The sequence below is a fragment of the Hemiscyllium ocellatum genome, chromosome 8 (genome assembly GCF_020745735.1).
Source record: "Hemiscyllium ocellatum isolate sHemOce1 chromosome 8, sHemOce1.pat.X.cur, whole genome shotgun sequence".
NCBI classification, from domain to species: Eukaryota; Metazoa; Chordata; class Chondrichthyes; order Orectolobiformes; family Hemiscylliidae; genus Hemiscyllium; species Hemiscyllium ocellatum.
In genome coordinates this window covers 108582941-108602318 of record NC_083408.1, presented here as the reverse complement: position 1 = coordinate 108602318, position 19378 = coordinate 108582941, and the positions used below count along the sequence as shown (strand labels likewise).

General features: G+C 41.1%; 1 protein-coding gene across 4 annotated transcripts in view; it reads left to right on the top strand.

Annotated features, from left to right (window-relative positions):
- LOC132818418 (centrosomal protein of 128 kDa) overlaps window positions 1–19378 on the top strand; it is a 410636-nt gene that overhangs the window by 112850 nt on the left and 278408 nt on the right. For all 4 annotated transcript variants that reach the window (XM_060829432.1, XM_060829433.1, XM_060829431.1 and 1 more), the window contains exon 12: window positions 1532–1692. In XM_060829432.1, the coding sequence (XP_060685415.1) occupies window positions 1532–1692 (161 nt within the window). The remainder of the gene's footprint in view (window positions 1–1531; window positions 1693–19378) is intronic.

Sequence of the window (19378 nt, the reverse complement as noted above, 5' to 3'; positions counted from 1 at the left end):
GTCGTAGTTGCACCATATATTGATTTGAAGACCAACATCAAGTCTTTAAAAGAAGTTTACTTACTTTGAAAGATCCACTAATACAAATTTGAAGTCTTGGACTTTTCCTTCATACATATCTGTGTTCTAGGCTAGTTACAAAGTTACTACGACAACAGGAAATTCATCATCCTGTTGACAGCTGCCATTTGATTTAATCTGATTTCACCCAGTGAAGAGTATAAATAAGATGATGAAGTTAGGAAGTCCTATATGATGGAGTGTAGTACAAGCTGTTCCAGTCACAGGACATTATTTGAGCCTTTGCCAGACTTCTGTTTTAGACTCATGATTCAGAAATGGAGGTTGGGGAAATTAAGTACATAAATAAGACACATTAAATCTGAAATAAAAACCAGCATTAGTCATGGTTAATCATAAAATTACTGAAATTTCATCAAACATTTATCTGGTTTGTAGTTTGAGGAGTTTCATATTGAAGTTAAGGAGCTGGAGTCTGAGCCATGGACATTGTGCAACATCAGAGAGTAGGAAAGTTACCTGGAAACTTCGCTCCAGGAGGCAGTCACTCCCTCAGGCTAAACCATTCAAATTTGGTGTATGATCAGGTTAACCCGGCTTTCTGTCCCCAGATGTTGCCAGACCTTCTGTGTTTTCCCAGCAATTTTCGTTTTTGATTGATTACTTGTTTTAAAAATATTAATGAGGTCACAGCAAAGTATGTGGTCCATTCGGTCAATAGTTGGGCTCCTGTAGTAGTAGCTGACTACAGTGGAAGGGATGGACAACAAATCCCAGGCTTTTTTGCTTTACTGGCTTTGCTTCAGCAGCAGAGATTGAGCACTTTGAAGCACTGTCATATGTTGCAATTGAGCAGGTCTGCTAATTGTGAAAGAGAAGAATTCTGCTTGGAATGCAAACGTTTATCATCTCATCAACATCTCATTGATCAATAGAAGACAAGTAAACTGTAGAAAATGAAAAGGCCATTATTCATCTGAATTGGTGGTGTGTTTTTAGAGGCCAGGCACTGATGTGTTCAAATCCATATTTATGCCACAAAATGAATGATATCTTCCTGTTTATTTTTGATTTAATTTGATTTGAGTTTGAGTGAATAAATAATATCTAAGGAGAAAAAAATCCACATTTTTACCTTCCTGTTCACTCATAAGAAATCCTCAGTATTAAGTTGTTTAATTGTTGTGCACAGATCTCCCATTGACTTTGCTCATGGTGGGCTGATGGTTTTGTTGGAACCTGGGATGGATCTTTCCATTTTGAGATATTCACATAGTATTTTGAGAGGGTCCTCCAAGTTTTGTTTCACAATTTCTTTCTGTAGCTTTCAATCTCTGTTTTAAAGAAGTTATAAAAATGTTCAAAATAAAATGTAAAACTTTTGGACTTTACAGCAAGCTTTGATTTAAGTTTTTGTAATATTATGGAGAGTTGGGCGATCATTACTGGTAGATTTTCTTTTTGTTCTCTCTTTGTCTCCTTCCTAAATGTTAAGTTTCATGTCTTGCAGTGGCTGGGATTTCAGAGCATGAGAAACAGTTGTTGGAGAAGCAGATTTTGGAGCTCCGGGCACAGCTGAACTGTAATACTATGCTTTCTGAGGTGGAAGAGCTAAAACGGTCCCTTGAGAGAAAAGACAAGGAGAAATCTCAACTTTCTGCACATATTGAGGTAACTCTAATGAGCTGGGTGAGTGATGAAGGAGTCTCTTAAAATCTCTGTTGCTGGAAATGCATTACAGAACTTTAATCAGTTGGATTGAATTTCTGCTTTTATACTTGCACTGTTACAGGTAAATGTAACATTAATTTGAAAAGCGCACTTATTCTGATCCAGTTTGTGGCACAGACTTATTCACTGGAAATTACAATGTCATAGATTAATTGTCAGCAGATTTGTCACTCTGCAATGACACATGTCTCTTCCTTTTGAATTAAAAAGGTTGGATGATATTTGGTGTTTAGTTAGTTTGCAAAACACCCCCTCATGGTCCAACTTAGTGACTAATATTTCTTGCAACTTCTATCATGTGTTTGTAAAACATCTTAACCTTTCTGTGTGACCATCAATGTAAAGGTTAGTATGACCCAGAAAGGATTTAACTTGCCATTTGACTATACTGAACACTGTACTCAGGAATAGCAGCCCTGTAATTTCTTTTAAGCTATGACCCAAACTTGAAGTTATCAATCTCCATTGCTGGAAGTTATCATTCATGCCTCCAGACTTTATGACGTGAAAATTTTGAGAAATAAAAATGTGGAAGTGTTATCAAGCTGTGAACCTGAACACTGGAATTATCCTGAACCTAGCAAGGGTAAGAGTTTAAAATTATATTTTGCAACGTGTACTGTATGTGCACTCAGTTGCATCTGAAGTTGTATAATCCTTCTTATAGTTGTGGTATGCTCAATAAATTTTCTGGTTGTGGCAGAAAAAAAACAGAGAAAAGACTTAGATTTATATAATGCCTTCATGATTTCCGACATCTCAGAGCACTTTATAGCTTCAATGAAGTAATTTTAAGTGCAATCAACAGTGATGTTGTTGGAAACAATGATTAAATTTATTCTAATCTGGTACAGTACATGTCAGATATTGTACTGCGAAGGTAGAAATTGCTGCTCCCGGTGGTATGACTGATAGGTGCAGTTTAATCCAGACAGTGGGGATCTAGCCCACAGGTTGGGTGCTGCTGAAAACCTCCTTTGGGTAAGGCCTACTGTATTAAACCAGAAGCAGACTTTTCAAGCTTGCAGCTCTTCATTGTAGGTAGTGCCACTGAAAGAGGGATGTGGAAGCCCAGCACTATGGAGTGGTTAATTAGGTGTACTTGCCACGAGCAGGTTGCTATCATTCCAGAAAGATGTCCCTACTTACCACACAATTGAACAATGTATGACTTTCAGTGACTGTGATGTCAGGTATGCTAGATCTACCAGCAACTGGCAGATGGTATCAAATGGCATGTCCTGTTCTGAAGCCACTAGGCGAGTTGGTGCTGAAAATATGAAACTCCTGGCAGACAGTGCCCCCAGCCCCAGAAAAAGGCTTCCCTGTATAGGCAAAAGGATCATCAAAAACTTGCTGGCTCATTTACTATTTCACTACACTATTTACCACTATTTATAGCACTCTTTACAATATTGCTTATTGCCTCTCCACAGCTATTTTTCTCTCACGTTGGCTGATCGTGATTCACTCTGAGTCTGGGAACAACAAATGCGAGAGACAACTGCCTGGGGACTGGAGGACTTGCTCCTCACCAATTCTTTCCATTCTGCTTCAAGAGGCAATTGATCCTCAATCAGTCAAGCCCTTGATTAAATTTTCTCAGGCATTAGCAAGCTATCAAGGAGACTTTGCCCACCACCACTCCTTAGCATTTTTAGCACTGTACCAAATATGACTTATCTATTAGGTATACCAAAAGGGGCAGAGATGCCTTGGTCATAGAGTCATGGAGTCATAGAGACGTACAGCACGGAAACAGACCCTTTGGTCCAATCTGTCCATGCCGACCAAATATCCCAACCCAATCTAGTCCCACCTGCCAGCACCCGGCCCATACCCCTCCAAACCCTTCCTATTCATATACCCATCCAAATGCCTCTTAAATGTTGCAATTGTACCAGCCTCCACCACTTCCTCTGGCAGCTCATTCCATACACTTACCACGCTCTGTGTGAAAAAGTTGCCCCCTAGGTCTCTTTTATATCTTTCCCCTCCCACCCTAAACCTATGCCCTCTAGTTCTGGACTCCCCAACCCCAGGAAAAAGACTTGCCTATTTATCCTATCCGTGCCCCTCATAATCTTTTAAACCTCTATAAGGTCACCCCTCAGCCTCCGACACTCCAGGGAAGACAGCCCCAGCCTGTTCAGTCTCTCCCTATAGCTCAAATCTTCCAACCCTGGCAACATCCTTGTCAATCTTTTCTGAACCCTTTCAAGTTTCACAACATCTTTCCGATAGGAAGGAGACTAGAATTGCACGCAATATTCCAACAGTGGCCTAACCAATGTCCTGTACAGCTGCAACATGATCTCCCAACTCCTGTACTCAATACTCTGACCAATAAAGAAAAACATACCAAACGCCTTCTTCACTATCCTATCTACCTGCGAGTCCACTTTCAAGGAGCTATGAACCTGCACTCCAAGGTCTCTTTGTTCAGCAACACTCCCTAGGACCTTACCATTAAGTGTTTAAGTCCTGCTAAGATTTGCTTTCCCAAAATGCAGCACCTCACATTTATGTGAATTAAACTCCATCTGCCAACTTCTCAGCCCATTGGCCCATCTGGTCCAGATCCTGTTGTAATCTGAGGTAACCCTCTTCGCTGTCCACTACACCTCCAATTTTGGTGTCATCTGTAAACGTACTAACTGTATCACTTATGCTCGCATCCAAATCATTTATGTAAATGACAAAAAGTAGAGGACCAAGCATCGATCCTTGTGGCACTCCACTAGTCACAAGCCTCCAGTCTGAAAAATAACCCTCCACCACCACCCTCTGTCTTCTACCTTTGAGCCAGTTCCGTATCCAAATGGCTTGTTCTCCCTGTATTCCGTGAGATATAACCATGCTAATCAGTCTCCCATGGGAAACCTTGACGAACGCCTTACTGAAGTCCATATAGATCACATCTACTGCTCTGCCCTCATCAATCCTCTTTGTTACTTCCTCAAAAAACTCAATCAAGTTTGTGAAACATGATTTCCCACGCACAAAACCATGTTGACTATCCGTAATCAGTCCTTGCCTTTCCAAATACGTGCACATCCTGTCCCTCAGGATTCCCTCCAACAACTTGCCCACCACCAATGTCAGGCTCACTGGTCTATAGTTCCCTGGCTTGTCCTTACATCCTTCTTAAACAGTGGCACCACGTTAGCCAACCTCCAGTCTTCCGGCACCAACCTGTGACTATCGATGATACAGATATTTCAGCAAGAGACCCAGCAGTCACTTCTCTAGCTTCCCACAGAGCTCTAGGGTACACCTGATCAGGTCCTGGGGATTTATGCACTTTTATGCATTTCAGGACATCCAGTGCATCCTCCTGTGTAATATGGATATTTTGCAAGATGTCACCATCTATTTCCCCACAGTCTATATCTTCCATATCCTTCTCCACAGTAAATACTGATGCAAAATACTCATTTAGTATCTTCCTCATTTTGTGCGGCTCCTCACAAAGGCCGCTTGCTGATCTTTGAGGGGACCTATTCTCTCTCTAGTTACCCTTTTGTCCTTAATGTATTTGTAAAAACTGTTTGGATTCTCCTTAATTCTGTTTGCCAAAGCTATCTCATGTCCCCTTTTTGCCCTCCTGATTTCCCTCCTACTTCCTTTATACTCTTCTAAGGATTCACTTTATCCTATCTATACCTTACATATGCTTCCTTCTTTTTCTTAACCAAACCCTCAATTTCTTTAGTCATCCAGCATTCCCTATACCTTTCACCCTGACAGGAATACACTTTCTCTAGATTATCGTTATCTCATTTCTGAAGGTTTCCCATTTTCCAGCCATCCCCTTACCTGTGAACATCTGCCCCCAATCAGCTTTTGAAAGTTATTGCCTCATGCCGTCAAAATTGGCCTTTCTCCAATTTAGAACTTCAACTTTTAGATCTGGTCTATCCTTTTCCATCACTATTTTAAAACAAATAGAATTATGGTTGCTGGCCCCAAAGTGCTCCCTTACTGACACCTCAGTCACCTGCCCTGCCTTATTTCCCAAGAGTAGGTCAAGTTTTGCACCTTCTCTCGTAGGTACATCCACATGCTGAATCAGAACATTGTCTTGTACACACTTAAGAAATTCTTCTCCATCTAAACCCATAACACTATGTCAATCCCAGTCTATATTTGGAAAGTTAAAATCCCCTACCATAACTACCCTATTATTCTTCCAGATAGCTGAGATCTCCTTACAAATTTGTTTCTCAATTTCCCTCTGACTATTAGGAGGTCTATAATACAATCCCAATAAGGTGATCATCCCTTTCTTATTTCTCAGTTCCATTCAAATAACTTCCCTGGATATATTTCCAGGAATACCCTCCCTCAGCACAACTGTAATGCTATCCCTTATGAAAGACACCACTTCCCTCCTCTCTTACCTCCCTTTCTTTCCTTCCTGTAGCATTTGTATCCTGGAACATTGAGCTGCTAGTCCTGCCCATCCCTGAGCCATGTTTCTGTAATTGCTATGATATCCCAGTCTCATGTTCCTAATCTTCCCTGTTAGGCCCCTTGCATTGAAGTAAATGCAATTTAATTTATTAGTCCTACTTGTCCCTGCCTGCCCTGACTGTTTGCCTCTCTTCTGTTCTCAACTGTACCAGTTTCAGTTTGATCTCTTTCCTCACTATCTCCCTGAGTCCTCCCCCCCCCCTCCGCCCCCTGCCCCCCGCCCCCCACCTTAATAGTTTAAATCCTCCAAAGCAGTTCTATCAAATTTCCCTGCCAGTATATTAGTCCCCTTCCAAGTTAGGTGCAATCCGTCCTTCTTGTACAGGTCACTTCTACCCCAAAAGAGATTCCAATTTATGTTCCTGACAGAAGATGACAGTCCTTTGGCTTGCCAGGGATGATTTTATCGAATCTCTACATTGTGGAAGTAGGCTGTCAAGCTGGTCAAATCCACACCAACCCTCTGAAGAGCATCCCGCCCACCCCCATCCCCCTACTCTGTCCCTGTAACCCTGCATTTCCCATGGCTAATCTACCTAGCCTGCACATTCCTAGGCACTGTGGGCCATTTAGCAAGGCCAGTCAACCTAACCTGCATATCTTTGGATTGTGGGAGGAAACCGGAGCACTGAGAGGAAGCCCACGCAGACACAGGGAGAATGTGCAAACCCCACACAGACAGCCTCCCGAGACCCTGGCGCTGTGAGGTAGCAATGCGAACCACTGAGGATTTGCCTGCAGGTCATGCCAAAGGTGATTTTTCTGTCAATAGTCTGACTGAGTTCTGTGCTCAATTCCAGAAAGGTCAGATGATGTGCGGAATAGCTGCTTCACACTGTCCTTTTTGTTTCGGTCAACTAAGGATAACAACATTGAACTAAGATCGTTTCCTCAGTACATAACTCATAGATGAGTAATCCAGAATTGTACCTTAAGCTAAAATGGAGCATGTGCAATTTGTTCTGAGAGACCCAGATTGGACAAAGTCGAATGCTTTTTGCTCTGAATTCAAAAGAGTTCAGTTCTTAAACTGAAGTATTTTATATTTGTTCCTAGCTGTTCCATTTCTCACCTTGCATTTAAAAATAATTCGAGAGGCTGATTTTTAGTCAAATGTGTGCCTCACCACTACTACAACTCAGCTTCAATTATTTAACCTTTGTAAAATGGTACATTAAGAGCTTTGTTAATGACCTGTAAACAGAGCTCAAATTGTTATGTGCATTTTCCCTCTTCTGTTGCTGAGCCAGGAATCTATTACTGGGAGTGCACGATGTGCTGAAAATATGTTTAAAGCAATATAGAATAAATTATCATAATTGGTAGGATAGTAACTGAGTTATAAAGCACTTAGGGACATTTTGAAGTCCTGTAGTTTTATATAAATGTACAGCAATAGTCACTGAATAACTACAGTACTTCACTGCACAGCTACCTTATGTTTTTGGCAATTTAGCCTGATGAATTTTTTATTAGCTAGGATAGTAAAGAGAACACAATACATTAAACTGTGATCTCAAGAGAGGAGGAGGGAAAAACTCTCTCACGTAGTTGTAATAAGACTGAGTTTTTTGGTATTAGTGGTTGTGTTCTTTCATTACAATAAAAGATACAATTTTAACCATATGATAGCACCAATGCAGGATTTGTGTGGAGGAGTAATGGAGAACTATGACAAGATGAAGTGGGAGATGGGCTGGTCCAGACTACTTCATTGTCCTGGAATGTCACTAATTAACACATTTATCTAGTGAAAATATTACTTCCTGCAAAATTGCAGAAAAATTGTAAGAGTGCTAAATCATTTTTTTCATCTTTATTTTAATTGCTTATTTTATATTTCTACTTTAATATTTTTATTTTGTGTTGTCATTGGTGCAAGGCTTACTGTGCTATGACTCTGTGGTAGTCCAAGTGAAATGACTGCCTCAGTTTTAAAGAGAAGTCATTTTAAAAGAAGTAGCTTTTATCAAAATTCTGGGGCCTTGGAGCATCAGAATTTTCATGGACAACTCCAAGAATTGTGGACCAGACAGCCACACTGCCATCCTAACTAGGGAATCTGGGTGTCTTGACATCAGTGTTGCCATCCTAAGTGATACACAGCGTTCAGGAGAAGGCCAACTGAAGGAACAGGACAGCTACCGTTCCTTTTCGCAAAGGAATTATGCATCTGTGAGGTGAACTTTACCAAACAAACTGAGCTTGTTTTGCTCAGTGACTGTCTGAAAGATAAACATGACTGTTTGGCTCACCCTAACATGGAATCAGCATGCTGCTGATGTTGTGATCCTCCTCTGAGACTTTAATATCATAGTTGGAGGAAGGACATGTACTTCTGCAAAAGTATGAGAGGCAAAGAGGGAGTAGAGAAACAGAATTTCAGTGGGGTTCCCCTCTTAATAAAATTTCGAGAATATGACCTTTCGATTAACCAACATTCTGTTCTGCCAGCAAGAAGCGCACAAAACCTCATAGCAATACACATGGGATCAACTCTGACACTTGCTTGAGTATATTGTTGCTTGTTCAAAGGACCATAGGGATGGTCACATCACCTGTGCCATGACAGATCCTGCTGACAGCTTGACAAATTGTTTGCTCATCCAATCTACCACCTCTGTCACCTGACTCCCAAACAGAAGCAACAGAACCAATGCTACCAAATAATTAATATTAGAGGCCTTGAAACATCCCACCAAAGTGCTCTCAGAGTTAATCTTTCACTATCAATCTCTGCAATTCCAACTGACAGGATCTGTGGCATGACAATTGTGCTTGGTCAAGCCAATTGTCCAGTATAAAAATATATCTTCAACAATGTCCTTAGTCTCTCTCTATAAGGAACCATTATGACTGTTTTGAGAATCATAAAGAGATACAGGTCCTCATCAAGCTCAAGCGCAAAATTATCAATCACCAGAAACAACCCTTGGTTCAAAGGAAAATAATTAATCCTCCAGGCAGTCAAAAATGGTAGCACAGCATAAAGAACAAATCGTGGGTGAAGGGAGCTTGGTGATCCACACTTGGGTGACACTAATGACATGCATTGTCTTTAGTGGGGTCAAGATCTACAAACTCTGCTTAGAGCCAGACATGGTGGGGAGCTCATCAAGAGCAGGGAAGTAGTCAGGAGATTGGAGAGAGGACAGCTTGAAGAAGTGCATAAGATACTCTCTTTCATGTGAATGTTTTAAACAATCTACCTCCATACCTCTGGCCTGAGATCTAACCTGGCCCAGAACCAAGTAGAAGAAGCCATTCAGCAGCTGAAACATTACATAGCCTTGCTGAAGTTCTAAATGGGATGGATACACACTCCTGTCGTGGCTGTATATTTCGCATCTGAGGAGAAGAGTACTTGCTGGAGTATCTCCAGGATGTTGGGAACTGTGATGGAAACTATGGGATTTATATCTGTGTTTTTAATGTCTGATGTGAATTTTAGTTTCCGTTCTTACTGGTTAGTTACTGGTCAGCTGTGTTTCTGAAGTTAATAATTGGAAGTACTTCTATGTTTTTGAAGCCGCAGTGATTTCTTTTAAAAACAGTTTTTAAGTCTTGGCTTTAAAGTGAATTGGTTTTGTGCACACTGATGGACTTTTTGTCATAGAATCCCTCTCGTGTGGAAACACACCATTTGACCCATTGAAGTCACACCACCTCACCGAAGAGCATCCCACCCACCCCACCCCCCTACCTGTCTCTGTAATCCCAATTTCCCATGGCTAACCTACCCAACCTGCACATCCCTGAATAACATGGGCAATTTAGTATGGCCAACCCATCTAACATGCACATCTTTGTTCTGTGGGAAGCACCCGGAGGAAACTCACACAGACTCAGGGAGAATGTGCAAACTCCACATATGATTTGGAGATGCCAGTGTTGGACTGCAGTGTACAAAGTTAAAAATCACAGAACATCAGGTTACAGTCTGACAGGTTTAATTAGAAGCACTAGCTTTCGGAGCGCTACTCCTTCATCAGGTGGTTGTGCAGTATAACATTGTAAGACACAGAATTTAGAGCAAAAGTTTACAATGTGATGTAACTAAAATTATATATTGAAAAAGAGCTGGATTGTTTGTTAAGTTGGTCATCTTTTAGAATGACCATGTTGGTTTCAGTTCTTTCATATGTAAATTGCAGAACTCTGTGAAAATTTACATTCTCAAGTGAACTTTAACAGTTGGTGTCATGTCAGCCCAGATAATGTATTGAAGGTATGCCCTGTATGAGACTGTCTGTGCCCCAATGGTCAGACTGATTCTCATCTATCTAACGGATTTACGGAATCTGACATGGTTTCATGCAGCTTTTGAGCAAAGTAAAATGTAATTCTGCAAGTGCAGATTCATCCCACAAATGTACATGTATATGTGTGCACTGAGTGTGTGCGTATGGGGTGGAGGTGGGTGGGTGGGTGGGACCAAGGGAGATAGTGAGGAAAGAGATTGATCTGAGACGGGTACAACTGAGAACAGAAGTGAGTCAAAGAGTCAGGGAAAAGGTAGGACTAATAAATTGAACTGCATTTATTTCAATGCAAGGGGCATAACAGGGAAGGCAGATGAACTCAGGGCATGGTTAGGAACATGGGACTGGGATATCATAGCAATTACAGAAACATGGCTCAGGGATGGGCAGGACTGGCAGCTTAATGTTCCAGGTACAAATGCTACAGGAAGGATGGAAAGGGAGGCAAGAGAGGAAGTGGAGCAGCATTTTTGATAAGGGATAGCATTACTGCTGTGCTGACGGAGGATATTCCCGGAAATACATCCAAGGAAATTATTCGGGTGGAACTGAGAAATAAGAAAGGAATGATCACCTTATTGGGATTGTATTATAGACCCCCCAATAGTCAGAGGGAAATTGAGAAACAAACTTGTAAGGAGATCTCAGCTATCTGTAAGAATAATAGGGTAGTTATGGTAGGGGATTTTAACTTTTCAAACATCGACTGGGACTGCCATAGTGTTAAAGGTTTAGATGGAGAGGAGTTTCTTAAGTGTGTACAAGACAATTTTCTGATTCAGTATGTGGATGTACCTCCTAGAGAAGGTGCAAAACTTGACCTACTCTTGAGAAATAAGGCAGGGCAGGTGACTTGAGGTGTCAGTGGGGGAACACTTTGGGGCCAGCGACCATAATTCTATTAGTTTTAAAATAGTGATGGAAAAGGATAGACCAGATCTAAAAGTTGAAGTTCTAAGTTGGAGAAAGGCCAATTTTGACGGTTTTAGGCAAGAACTTTCAAAAGCTGATTGGAGGCAGATGTTCGCAGGTAAAGAGACGGCTGGAAAATGGGAAGCCTTCAGAAATGAGATAACGAGAATCCAGAGAAAGAATTTTCCTGTCAGGGTGAAAGGGAAGGTTGGTAGGTATAGGGAATGCTGGATGACTAAAGAAATTGAGGGTTTGGTTAAGAAAAAGAAGGAAGCATATGTCAGGTATGGACAGGATATATCGAGTGAATCCTTAGAGGAGTATACAGGCAGTAGGAGTATACTTAAGAGGGAAATCAGGAGGGCAAAAAGGGGACATGAGATAGCATTGGCAAATAGAATTAAGGAGAATCCAAAGGGTTTTTACAAATATATTAAGGACAAAAGGGTAACTAGAGAGAGAATAGGGCCCCTCAAAGATCAGCAAGGCGGCCTTTGTGTGGAGCCATAGAAAATAGGGGAGATACTAAATGAATATTTTGCATCAGTATTTACTGTGGAAAAGGATATGGAAGATATAGACTGTAGGGAAATAGATGGTGACATCTTGCAAAATGTCCATATTACAGAGGAGGAAGTGCTGGATGCCTTGAAACGGTTATAGGTGGATAGATCCCCAGGACCTGATCAGGTGTACCCGAGAACTCTGTGGGAAGCTAGAGAAATGATTGCTGGGCCTCTTTCTGAGATATTTGTATCATCGATAGTCACAAGAGAGGTCCTGGAAGACTGGAGGTTGGCAAACATGGTGGCACTGTTTAAGAAGGGCAGTAAAGACAAGCCAGGGAACTATAGACCGGTGAGCCTGACCTCGGTGGTGGGCAGGTTGTTGGAGGGAATCCTGAGGGACAGGGTGTACTTGTATTTGGAAAGCAAGGACTGATTTGGGATAGTCAACATGGCTTTGTGCGTGGGAAATCATGTCTCACAAACTTGATTGTGTTTTTTGAAGAAGTAACAAAGATGATTGATGTGGGCAGAGCAGTAGATGTGATCTATATGGACTTCAGTAAGGCGTTCAACAAAGTTCCCCATGGGAGACTGATAAGCAAGATTAGGTCTCATGGAATACAGGGAGAACTAGCCATTTGGATATAGAACTGGCTCAAAGGTAGAAGACCTTTGGTGGAGGTGGAGGGTTGTTTTTCAGACTGGAGGCCTGTGACCAGTGGAGTGCCACAAGGATTGGTGCTTGGTCCTCTATTTTTTGTCATTTACATAAATGATTTGGATGCGAGTACAAGAGGTACAGTTAGTAAGTTTGCAGATGACACCAGAATTGTAGGTGTAGTAGACAGCAAAGAGGGTTACCTCAGATTACAACAGGATCTGGACCAGATGGGCCAATGGGCTGAGAAGTGGCAGATGGAGTTTAATTCAAATAAATGTGAGGTGCTGCATTTTGGGAAAGCAAATCTTAGCAGGACTTATACACTTAATGGTAAAGTCCTAGGGAGTGTTGCTGAACAAAGAGAACTTGGAGTGCAGGTTCATAGCTCCTTGAAAGTGGACTCGCAGGTAGATAGGATAATGCAGAAGGCATTTGGTATGCTTTACTTTATTGGTTAGAATATTGAGTACAGGAGTTGGAAGGTCATGTTGCGGCTGTACAGGACATTGGTTAGGCCACTTTTGGAATATTGTGTGCAATTCTAGTCTCCCTCCTATCGGAAAGATGTTGTGAAACTTGAAAGGGTTCAGAAAAGATTTCCAAGGATGTTGCCAGGGTTGGAGGATCTGAGCTACAGGGAGAGGCTGAACAGGCTGGGGCTGTTTTCCCTGGAGTGTTGGAGGCTGAGGGGTAACTTTAGAGAGGTTTACTAAAATTATGTGGGGCATGGATAGGATAAATAGGCAAAGTCTTTTCCCTGGGGGTCGGGGAGTCCAGAACTAGAGGGCATAGGTTTAGGGAGAGAGGGGAAAGATATAAAAGAGATCTAAGGGGCAACTTTTTCACGCAGAGGGTGGTACGTGTATGGAATGAGCTGCCAGAGGATGTGGTGGAGGCTGGTACAATTGCAACATTTAAGAGCCATTTGGATGGGTATATGAATAGGAAGGGTTTGGAGGGGTATGGGCCGTGTGCTGGCAGGTGGGACTAAATTGGGTTGGGATATCTGGTCGGCATGGACGGGTTGTGACGATGGGTCTGTTTCCATGCTGTACATCTCTGTGACTCTATAATTCTAATGACGCCAAATCTAATATATATTTGCTTGTTCAATTAGAAGCTTGAAAATCCAGTAGTATCATTTGTTTCATGGGGTGGTTGGGATAGGAGGGAGTTTCAGGTGTGGAGGAAGGGTGTTCACCAAGTAGAACCTTCTTGGGACTTGGCACTGCATGTCAAGAAGTGGCAGTATAACTAGGATCTTGCTGAACCAGGCAGGTATTTTCAGTTTAAAAGCACTCGAGGTTCAATAATTATGTTTTTGTCTTTCAAATGTTGAATTGTGTCAAGTGAGGCATTTTGAATTCTGTAACACCAGGGTGAAGTCTTGATGATTACAGGTGTCTTGCTGGTAGCGAGACCAATTTGCAGTGAATTATGAGTACTGCACAAGCATAATGAACATTAAAATGCACTGTTTATACAGCATATCAATACCAATATGCTAAATATACCTTGTGATACTCTCACAAGGGATATTAAGAGTTGTAGAGTTCAGATTCATTTTAAGATTTTTTTTATTCCTATTGAATATTTCTCCAACAATGAATGCTGATAGCTTCATTAGGGAACCTGGTTTGAAAGAGTTACTGAGCCAAGCTTTATGACTGAGCTGAATTTACATACACTACTGAAGAAAACTGGTGCTAAGATGTCCTTGATTAATGACTGGATTTGTTAACAATTCTGTGGCTCAGTAATTCTTCTGAAGAAGCTCTTCTTTTTTTCTCTTTCTGTCAAGGCTTCAGCAATTGTTTCATCGTTAACAATAAACAGAATAGATCGGCAATACTCAGGCTAATTGTTTTCAGAACATTTCAAATTATTAAATATTGTGCAACTATGTTTAAAAAATAAGTTCATGCAATGTGGTCATTGCTGGCTAGGCCAGCATTTGTTGCCTTTGAGAAAGTGGCTTAGTGTTGCATTCTTGAAATGATGCAGTTGGGGAAGGAGGTGGGAATGGTTACTTATATGTACAGTGTCATTTGAAAGGGAATATCAGAGTTTGACTCAATGACAGTAAAGGAACATTGACATAGTTCCAAGACCAGATTATGTGTGGCTTGAAGAGAAATTTGCAGATTGTGATGCTTCATGAATATACTTCCCTTGTCTTAGGCTTGGAAGGTGCTGTTTAATGAGATTTGGTGAGTTTCTGAATTGTGTCTTATGGGTGGTATACTGGCTGCCACTGTGCATCATTAGTAAAGGGGCTGAATGTTGTAAATGCCATAGAATCATTGTCATACAACATGGAAACAGTCTCTTCAGTCCAACTATCCTATGCCTACCATGTACCCAAACTAAACTCGTACCACCTGCCTGTGTTTGGTCCATTTCCCTCCAAAGCTTTTGTATTCATGTATTTATCGAAATGTTTTTTAAATGTTGCAACTGTACCTGCATGCACCACTTCCTCTGGCAATTCATTTCCCACACTAACCATTCCCTGTGTATCAAAAAAAAGTTGCCCTTCATGTCCTTCTTTAAAATTTTCTCCTCTGGCCTTAAAAATATGCCCCTGGTTTTAAACTCCCCAACCCTAGGGAAAAGACACCTACCATTCACCTTATCTAAAACCCTCATAATTTTATAAACGCCTAAAAGGTCACCCCTCAACCTGCTACATTCCAGTGAAAAGTGTCTTAACCTATCCAGTCTATTTGTGGTGTGTAACTTTCCATCGAAGCTGTATTTGGAATTGCCGCAAACCATGACTGATGTGCTGATGCATTGGCATTCACATGTGGAAGTCACTGCCATGCATGGACCCTGGAGGGCAGTAGATTGGTTGCCTATCAACAGGATGCTTTCTCCACGGATTGTGCTAAGCATAGAATCATAGAATTTTAAAGTACAGAGATTGTGTCTGTACCAGCTCCCAAAAGAGCTACCCACCTAGTACCTAAAACCCTCATAATTTTATAAACGCCTAAAAGGTCACCCCTCAACCTGCTACATTCCAGTGAAAAATGTCTTAACCTATCCAGTCTATTTGTCTTGCACCCTATCTCCCCTAGCTCTCTAAATTCCTCACTTTCAAAGGTATATCTAGCTCTCTTCTGAAACCTCCTATGGGACCCACCTCCACCACTCTCCCAGGCAGCACGTTCCAAATTCGAACAACTCTGAGTAAAGAGGTTTCCCCTCCTCTCACTCCTCTGACCTGCTGACAGTCTTGAAACTGTGACTTGCAATTGCTGATGTATTAACTAGTGGAAACTGAGTACCTTCTTAATGCTCTCAAAATTGTTCATAATTTTGAACACTTAAATAAGATCACTTCTTAATCTTCTCTGCTGCAAGGTGAGTAAGCCCAATATTTTGAATCTTTCCTTGCATCTAAAAATCCTCATCCCTGATTTAATTTCAATAAATCTTCTTTGCACTCTCTCTCCAGGGCTATACTGTCTTTCCTTAAGGTGCCCAGAACTGAGCACATCAAACATCTTGAGTGTTGTTGGAGGAGCACGAATTTGAGCAATTGGAGAGTATTCCATCGTACTCCAATTTGTGTCTTGTGGTGGACAGGTATTGGGAGGGAAGAAGATGAGTTATTTGCTACTGGATTCCTAGTCCCTGACCAGCTCTTCTAGCAAAAAATGAGGTCTGCAGATTGTGCTTGGTGAAAATCAGTCATCTCAGCTTCAAGACTCCTGTGTAGTGTCCTAGGCTGAAGAATCTTCAAGCGCTTCAACAGTCTTCGGTCCATCAGGAGGTCAGAAGTGAAGTTTGCTGATATTGCATAATTTTCAGTACCATTTCCACCTCCTCAGATGCTGAAGTAGTCCATGTCCAAATACAGCTAGACCTGGACAATATCCAAGTTTTAGGTTGACAAATGACAAATAACATTCACACCACCCCCTAATAAGACATAATCTAACCGTGATCACTTGACATTCAATTGCATTACCACTGCTGAATCCTCCACTAGTATCGTCCAGAGAGTTACCGTTTACCAGATACCAAACTGGACCAGCCGTGTAAACATTGTGGCTAGAAGAGCTGGTCAAAGCACAGCAGGTTAGGCAGCATCTCAGGAATAGAGAATTCGACGTTTCGAGCATATATTCCTGATGAAGGGCTTATGCTCGAAACGTCGAATTCTCTATTCCTGAGATGCTGCCTAACCTGCTGTGCTTTGACCAGCTCTTCTAGCCACAATGTTTACACGGCTGGTCCAGTTTGGTATCTGGTAAACGGTAACTCTCTGGACGATACTAGTGGAGGATTCAGCAGTGGTAATGCAATTGAATGTCAAGTGATCACGGTTAGATTATGTCTTATTAGGGGGTGGTGTGAATGTTATTTGTCATTTGTCAACCTAAAACTTGGATATTGTCCAGGTCTAGCTGTATTTGGACATGGACTACTTCAGCATCTGAGGAGGTGGAAATGGTACTGAAAATTATGCAATATCAGCAAACTTCACTTCTGACCTCCTGATGGACCGAAGACTGTTGAAGCGCTTGAAGATTCTTCAGCCTAGGACACTACACAGGAGTCTTGAAGCTGAGATGACTGATTTTCACCAAGCACAATCTCCTTTCTTTGTGCAGGTCTAACTCCAACTAGTGCAGAATATTCCCCGATTCTCATTCTCATTCAGTTTTGCTCAGGTTCCTTGATGCCACAGTATTTCCAGCAATCTGTTTTTCTTTTGATTTTTGTTTTCTTATGCTTGACTGCTTTTTAAAAAAAAATTTGGAGTTGTTTTTCCCCAATACTGAGGATCCTTATTGTAATTGGAGGATTGACTATATATGTAGTGAGCAGTGTAATATTACTACAGCTAAAGCAAATCACAGACTCTTATGGTAAAAAACGAGGCTACTTGACCCATTATGCTTGTATTGGTTTTTGAAATGGCTGTACAGTTACTTCCATAGCCCTGTAAATTTTTCTTGTTCAAGTAAATGATTGGTTCCCTTTTGAAAGATTCTATTCATTCTGTTTCTGCTTCCCTGTTATTTATAATTTATGCTCATGACTTGGATGTCTGAGGTGAATATACTATCTCTGAGTATATAGATGACCCAAAAATAGTTGGGAAGGTAATAGGTGAGGATGATGCAAGGAGTTAAATGGGTGGTCAGAATTTGGCAGATGGAATATAATGCAAAGTTATACACTTTGGCAGCTTAATAGAGGAGCTAAATATTATTTAAATGTATAAAAATTGCAGTGAGATGCAGCACAAAAGGATTTGGGGCCCCTAGTGCATGAATCACAAAAAAAAAGCATCCAAGTTCAGTGGGCAATAGGGAACTTTGGCATTTATTTCAAAGGGAATAGAGTATAAAAATAGGGAAGTTTTGCTAAAACAATGCAAGGCACTAGTCAGACCACAACTGGAGTACTGTGAATAGTTTTGGACCCTTTGCAAAGATATACCGGCATTGGAGGCAAACTAGAGAAGGTTCACTAGTTTGTTCCTGGGTATGGAGGGATTAATTTACCGAGAGAGATTCAGTAAATTGAGCTTACCCTCAGTGGAGTTTACCGTCAAGCGTGTGGTGCTGGAAAAGGACAGCAGGCCAGGCAGCATCTGAGAAACAGGAGAATCGACATTTCGGGCATAAGCCCTTCGTCAGCCCATTCCTGATGAAGGATTTATGTCTGAGACGTCGATTCTCCTGCTCCTCAAATGCTGCCTGACATGCTGTGCTTTTCCAGCAACACACTCTCGACTCTGATCTCCAGCATCTGCATTCCTTACTTTCTCCTCATTAGAGTTTAGAAGAATGAAAGGTGATCTTTTTGAAAAATATGAGATTCTTGGGAGGGCTTGCCAGGGTAAATACAGAGACGTTGTTTTCCCTTGTGGGTGAGTAGGACGAGAAGGCATAATCTCAGTGTAAGAAGTTGTGCATTTAAGGCAGAGATGAGAAGGGGTCTTTTCTCTGAGTAATGAATCTGTGGATTTCTTTACCATAGAGAGCTGTATAGGCAATGTCATTATGTATATTCAGAGGTATGATAGACAGATTTCTAATGAGTAAAGGAGTCAGGGGTTATTGGGAAGAAGTAGGAAAATGGGGTGGAGGATTACCAAATCAGCTATGATCTCATTGAATAGCAGCGTACTATTTCCTTAAAGGTTGAATCATAATTGTGTTACAAAAAAGATACTTGGCTTCATAAGAAGTGTTGGAACTTAATTTACAATTCATGTTTTTGCTGCAGTGGCAGGGAATGTATGAAATAGCACCCAATTTTGTGGATATGCTCAAAGGTGAAAATTGGACTTCAGCCTGTCAATGGTTGCCAACACTTTTGCACAGATTAAATCTTTTTTAATCTCACTTTTACAATTTGCTCTATTTAGCTAATATTTAGAGCCAGATAGAAAATAATGTTGAAGCTTGAGATTTGTTTATGGATATCATTTTATGGGAATGTTTCAGTGAAAACAAGATCAGCCTCTTTGGACTGTGTCAGATAAAAGTGAGAGTGCAGCCTACCCCCACTAGCTTTGCCTGATTAATTTGTTTTTCTTTCATTTTTTTGTCAATTACTGCAATGTATTTCTCCTGTAGAATCTTACCCTTTGAATCCCTACATTATTGCATAGCATAGAAATTGAAAAGACAAGGAACTGGAGACTATGAATAAAAATATTTAAATTCTTCCCTGCAATAGAATGTGAGATCCCATCTTCAATATCAATTTGAAATGGATTAAGTATGTTGTGGGCTAAAGGATATTTAAATGTGAAATAAAGAATTAATGAGTTGTGT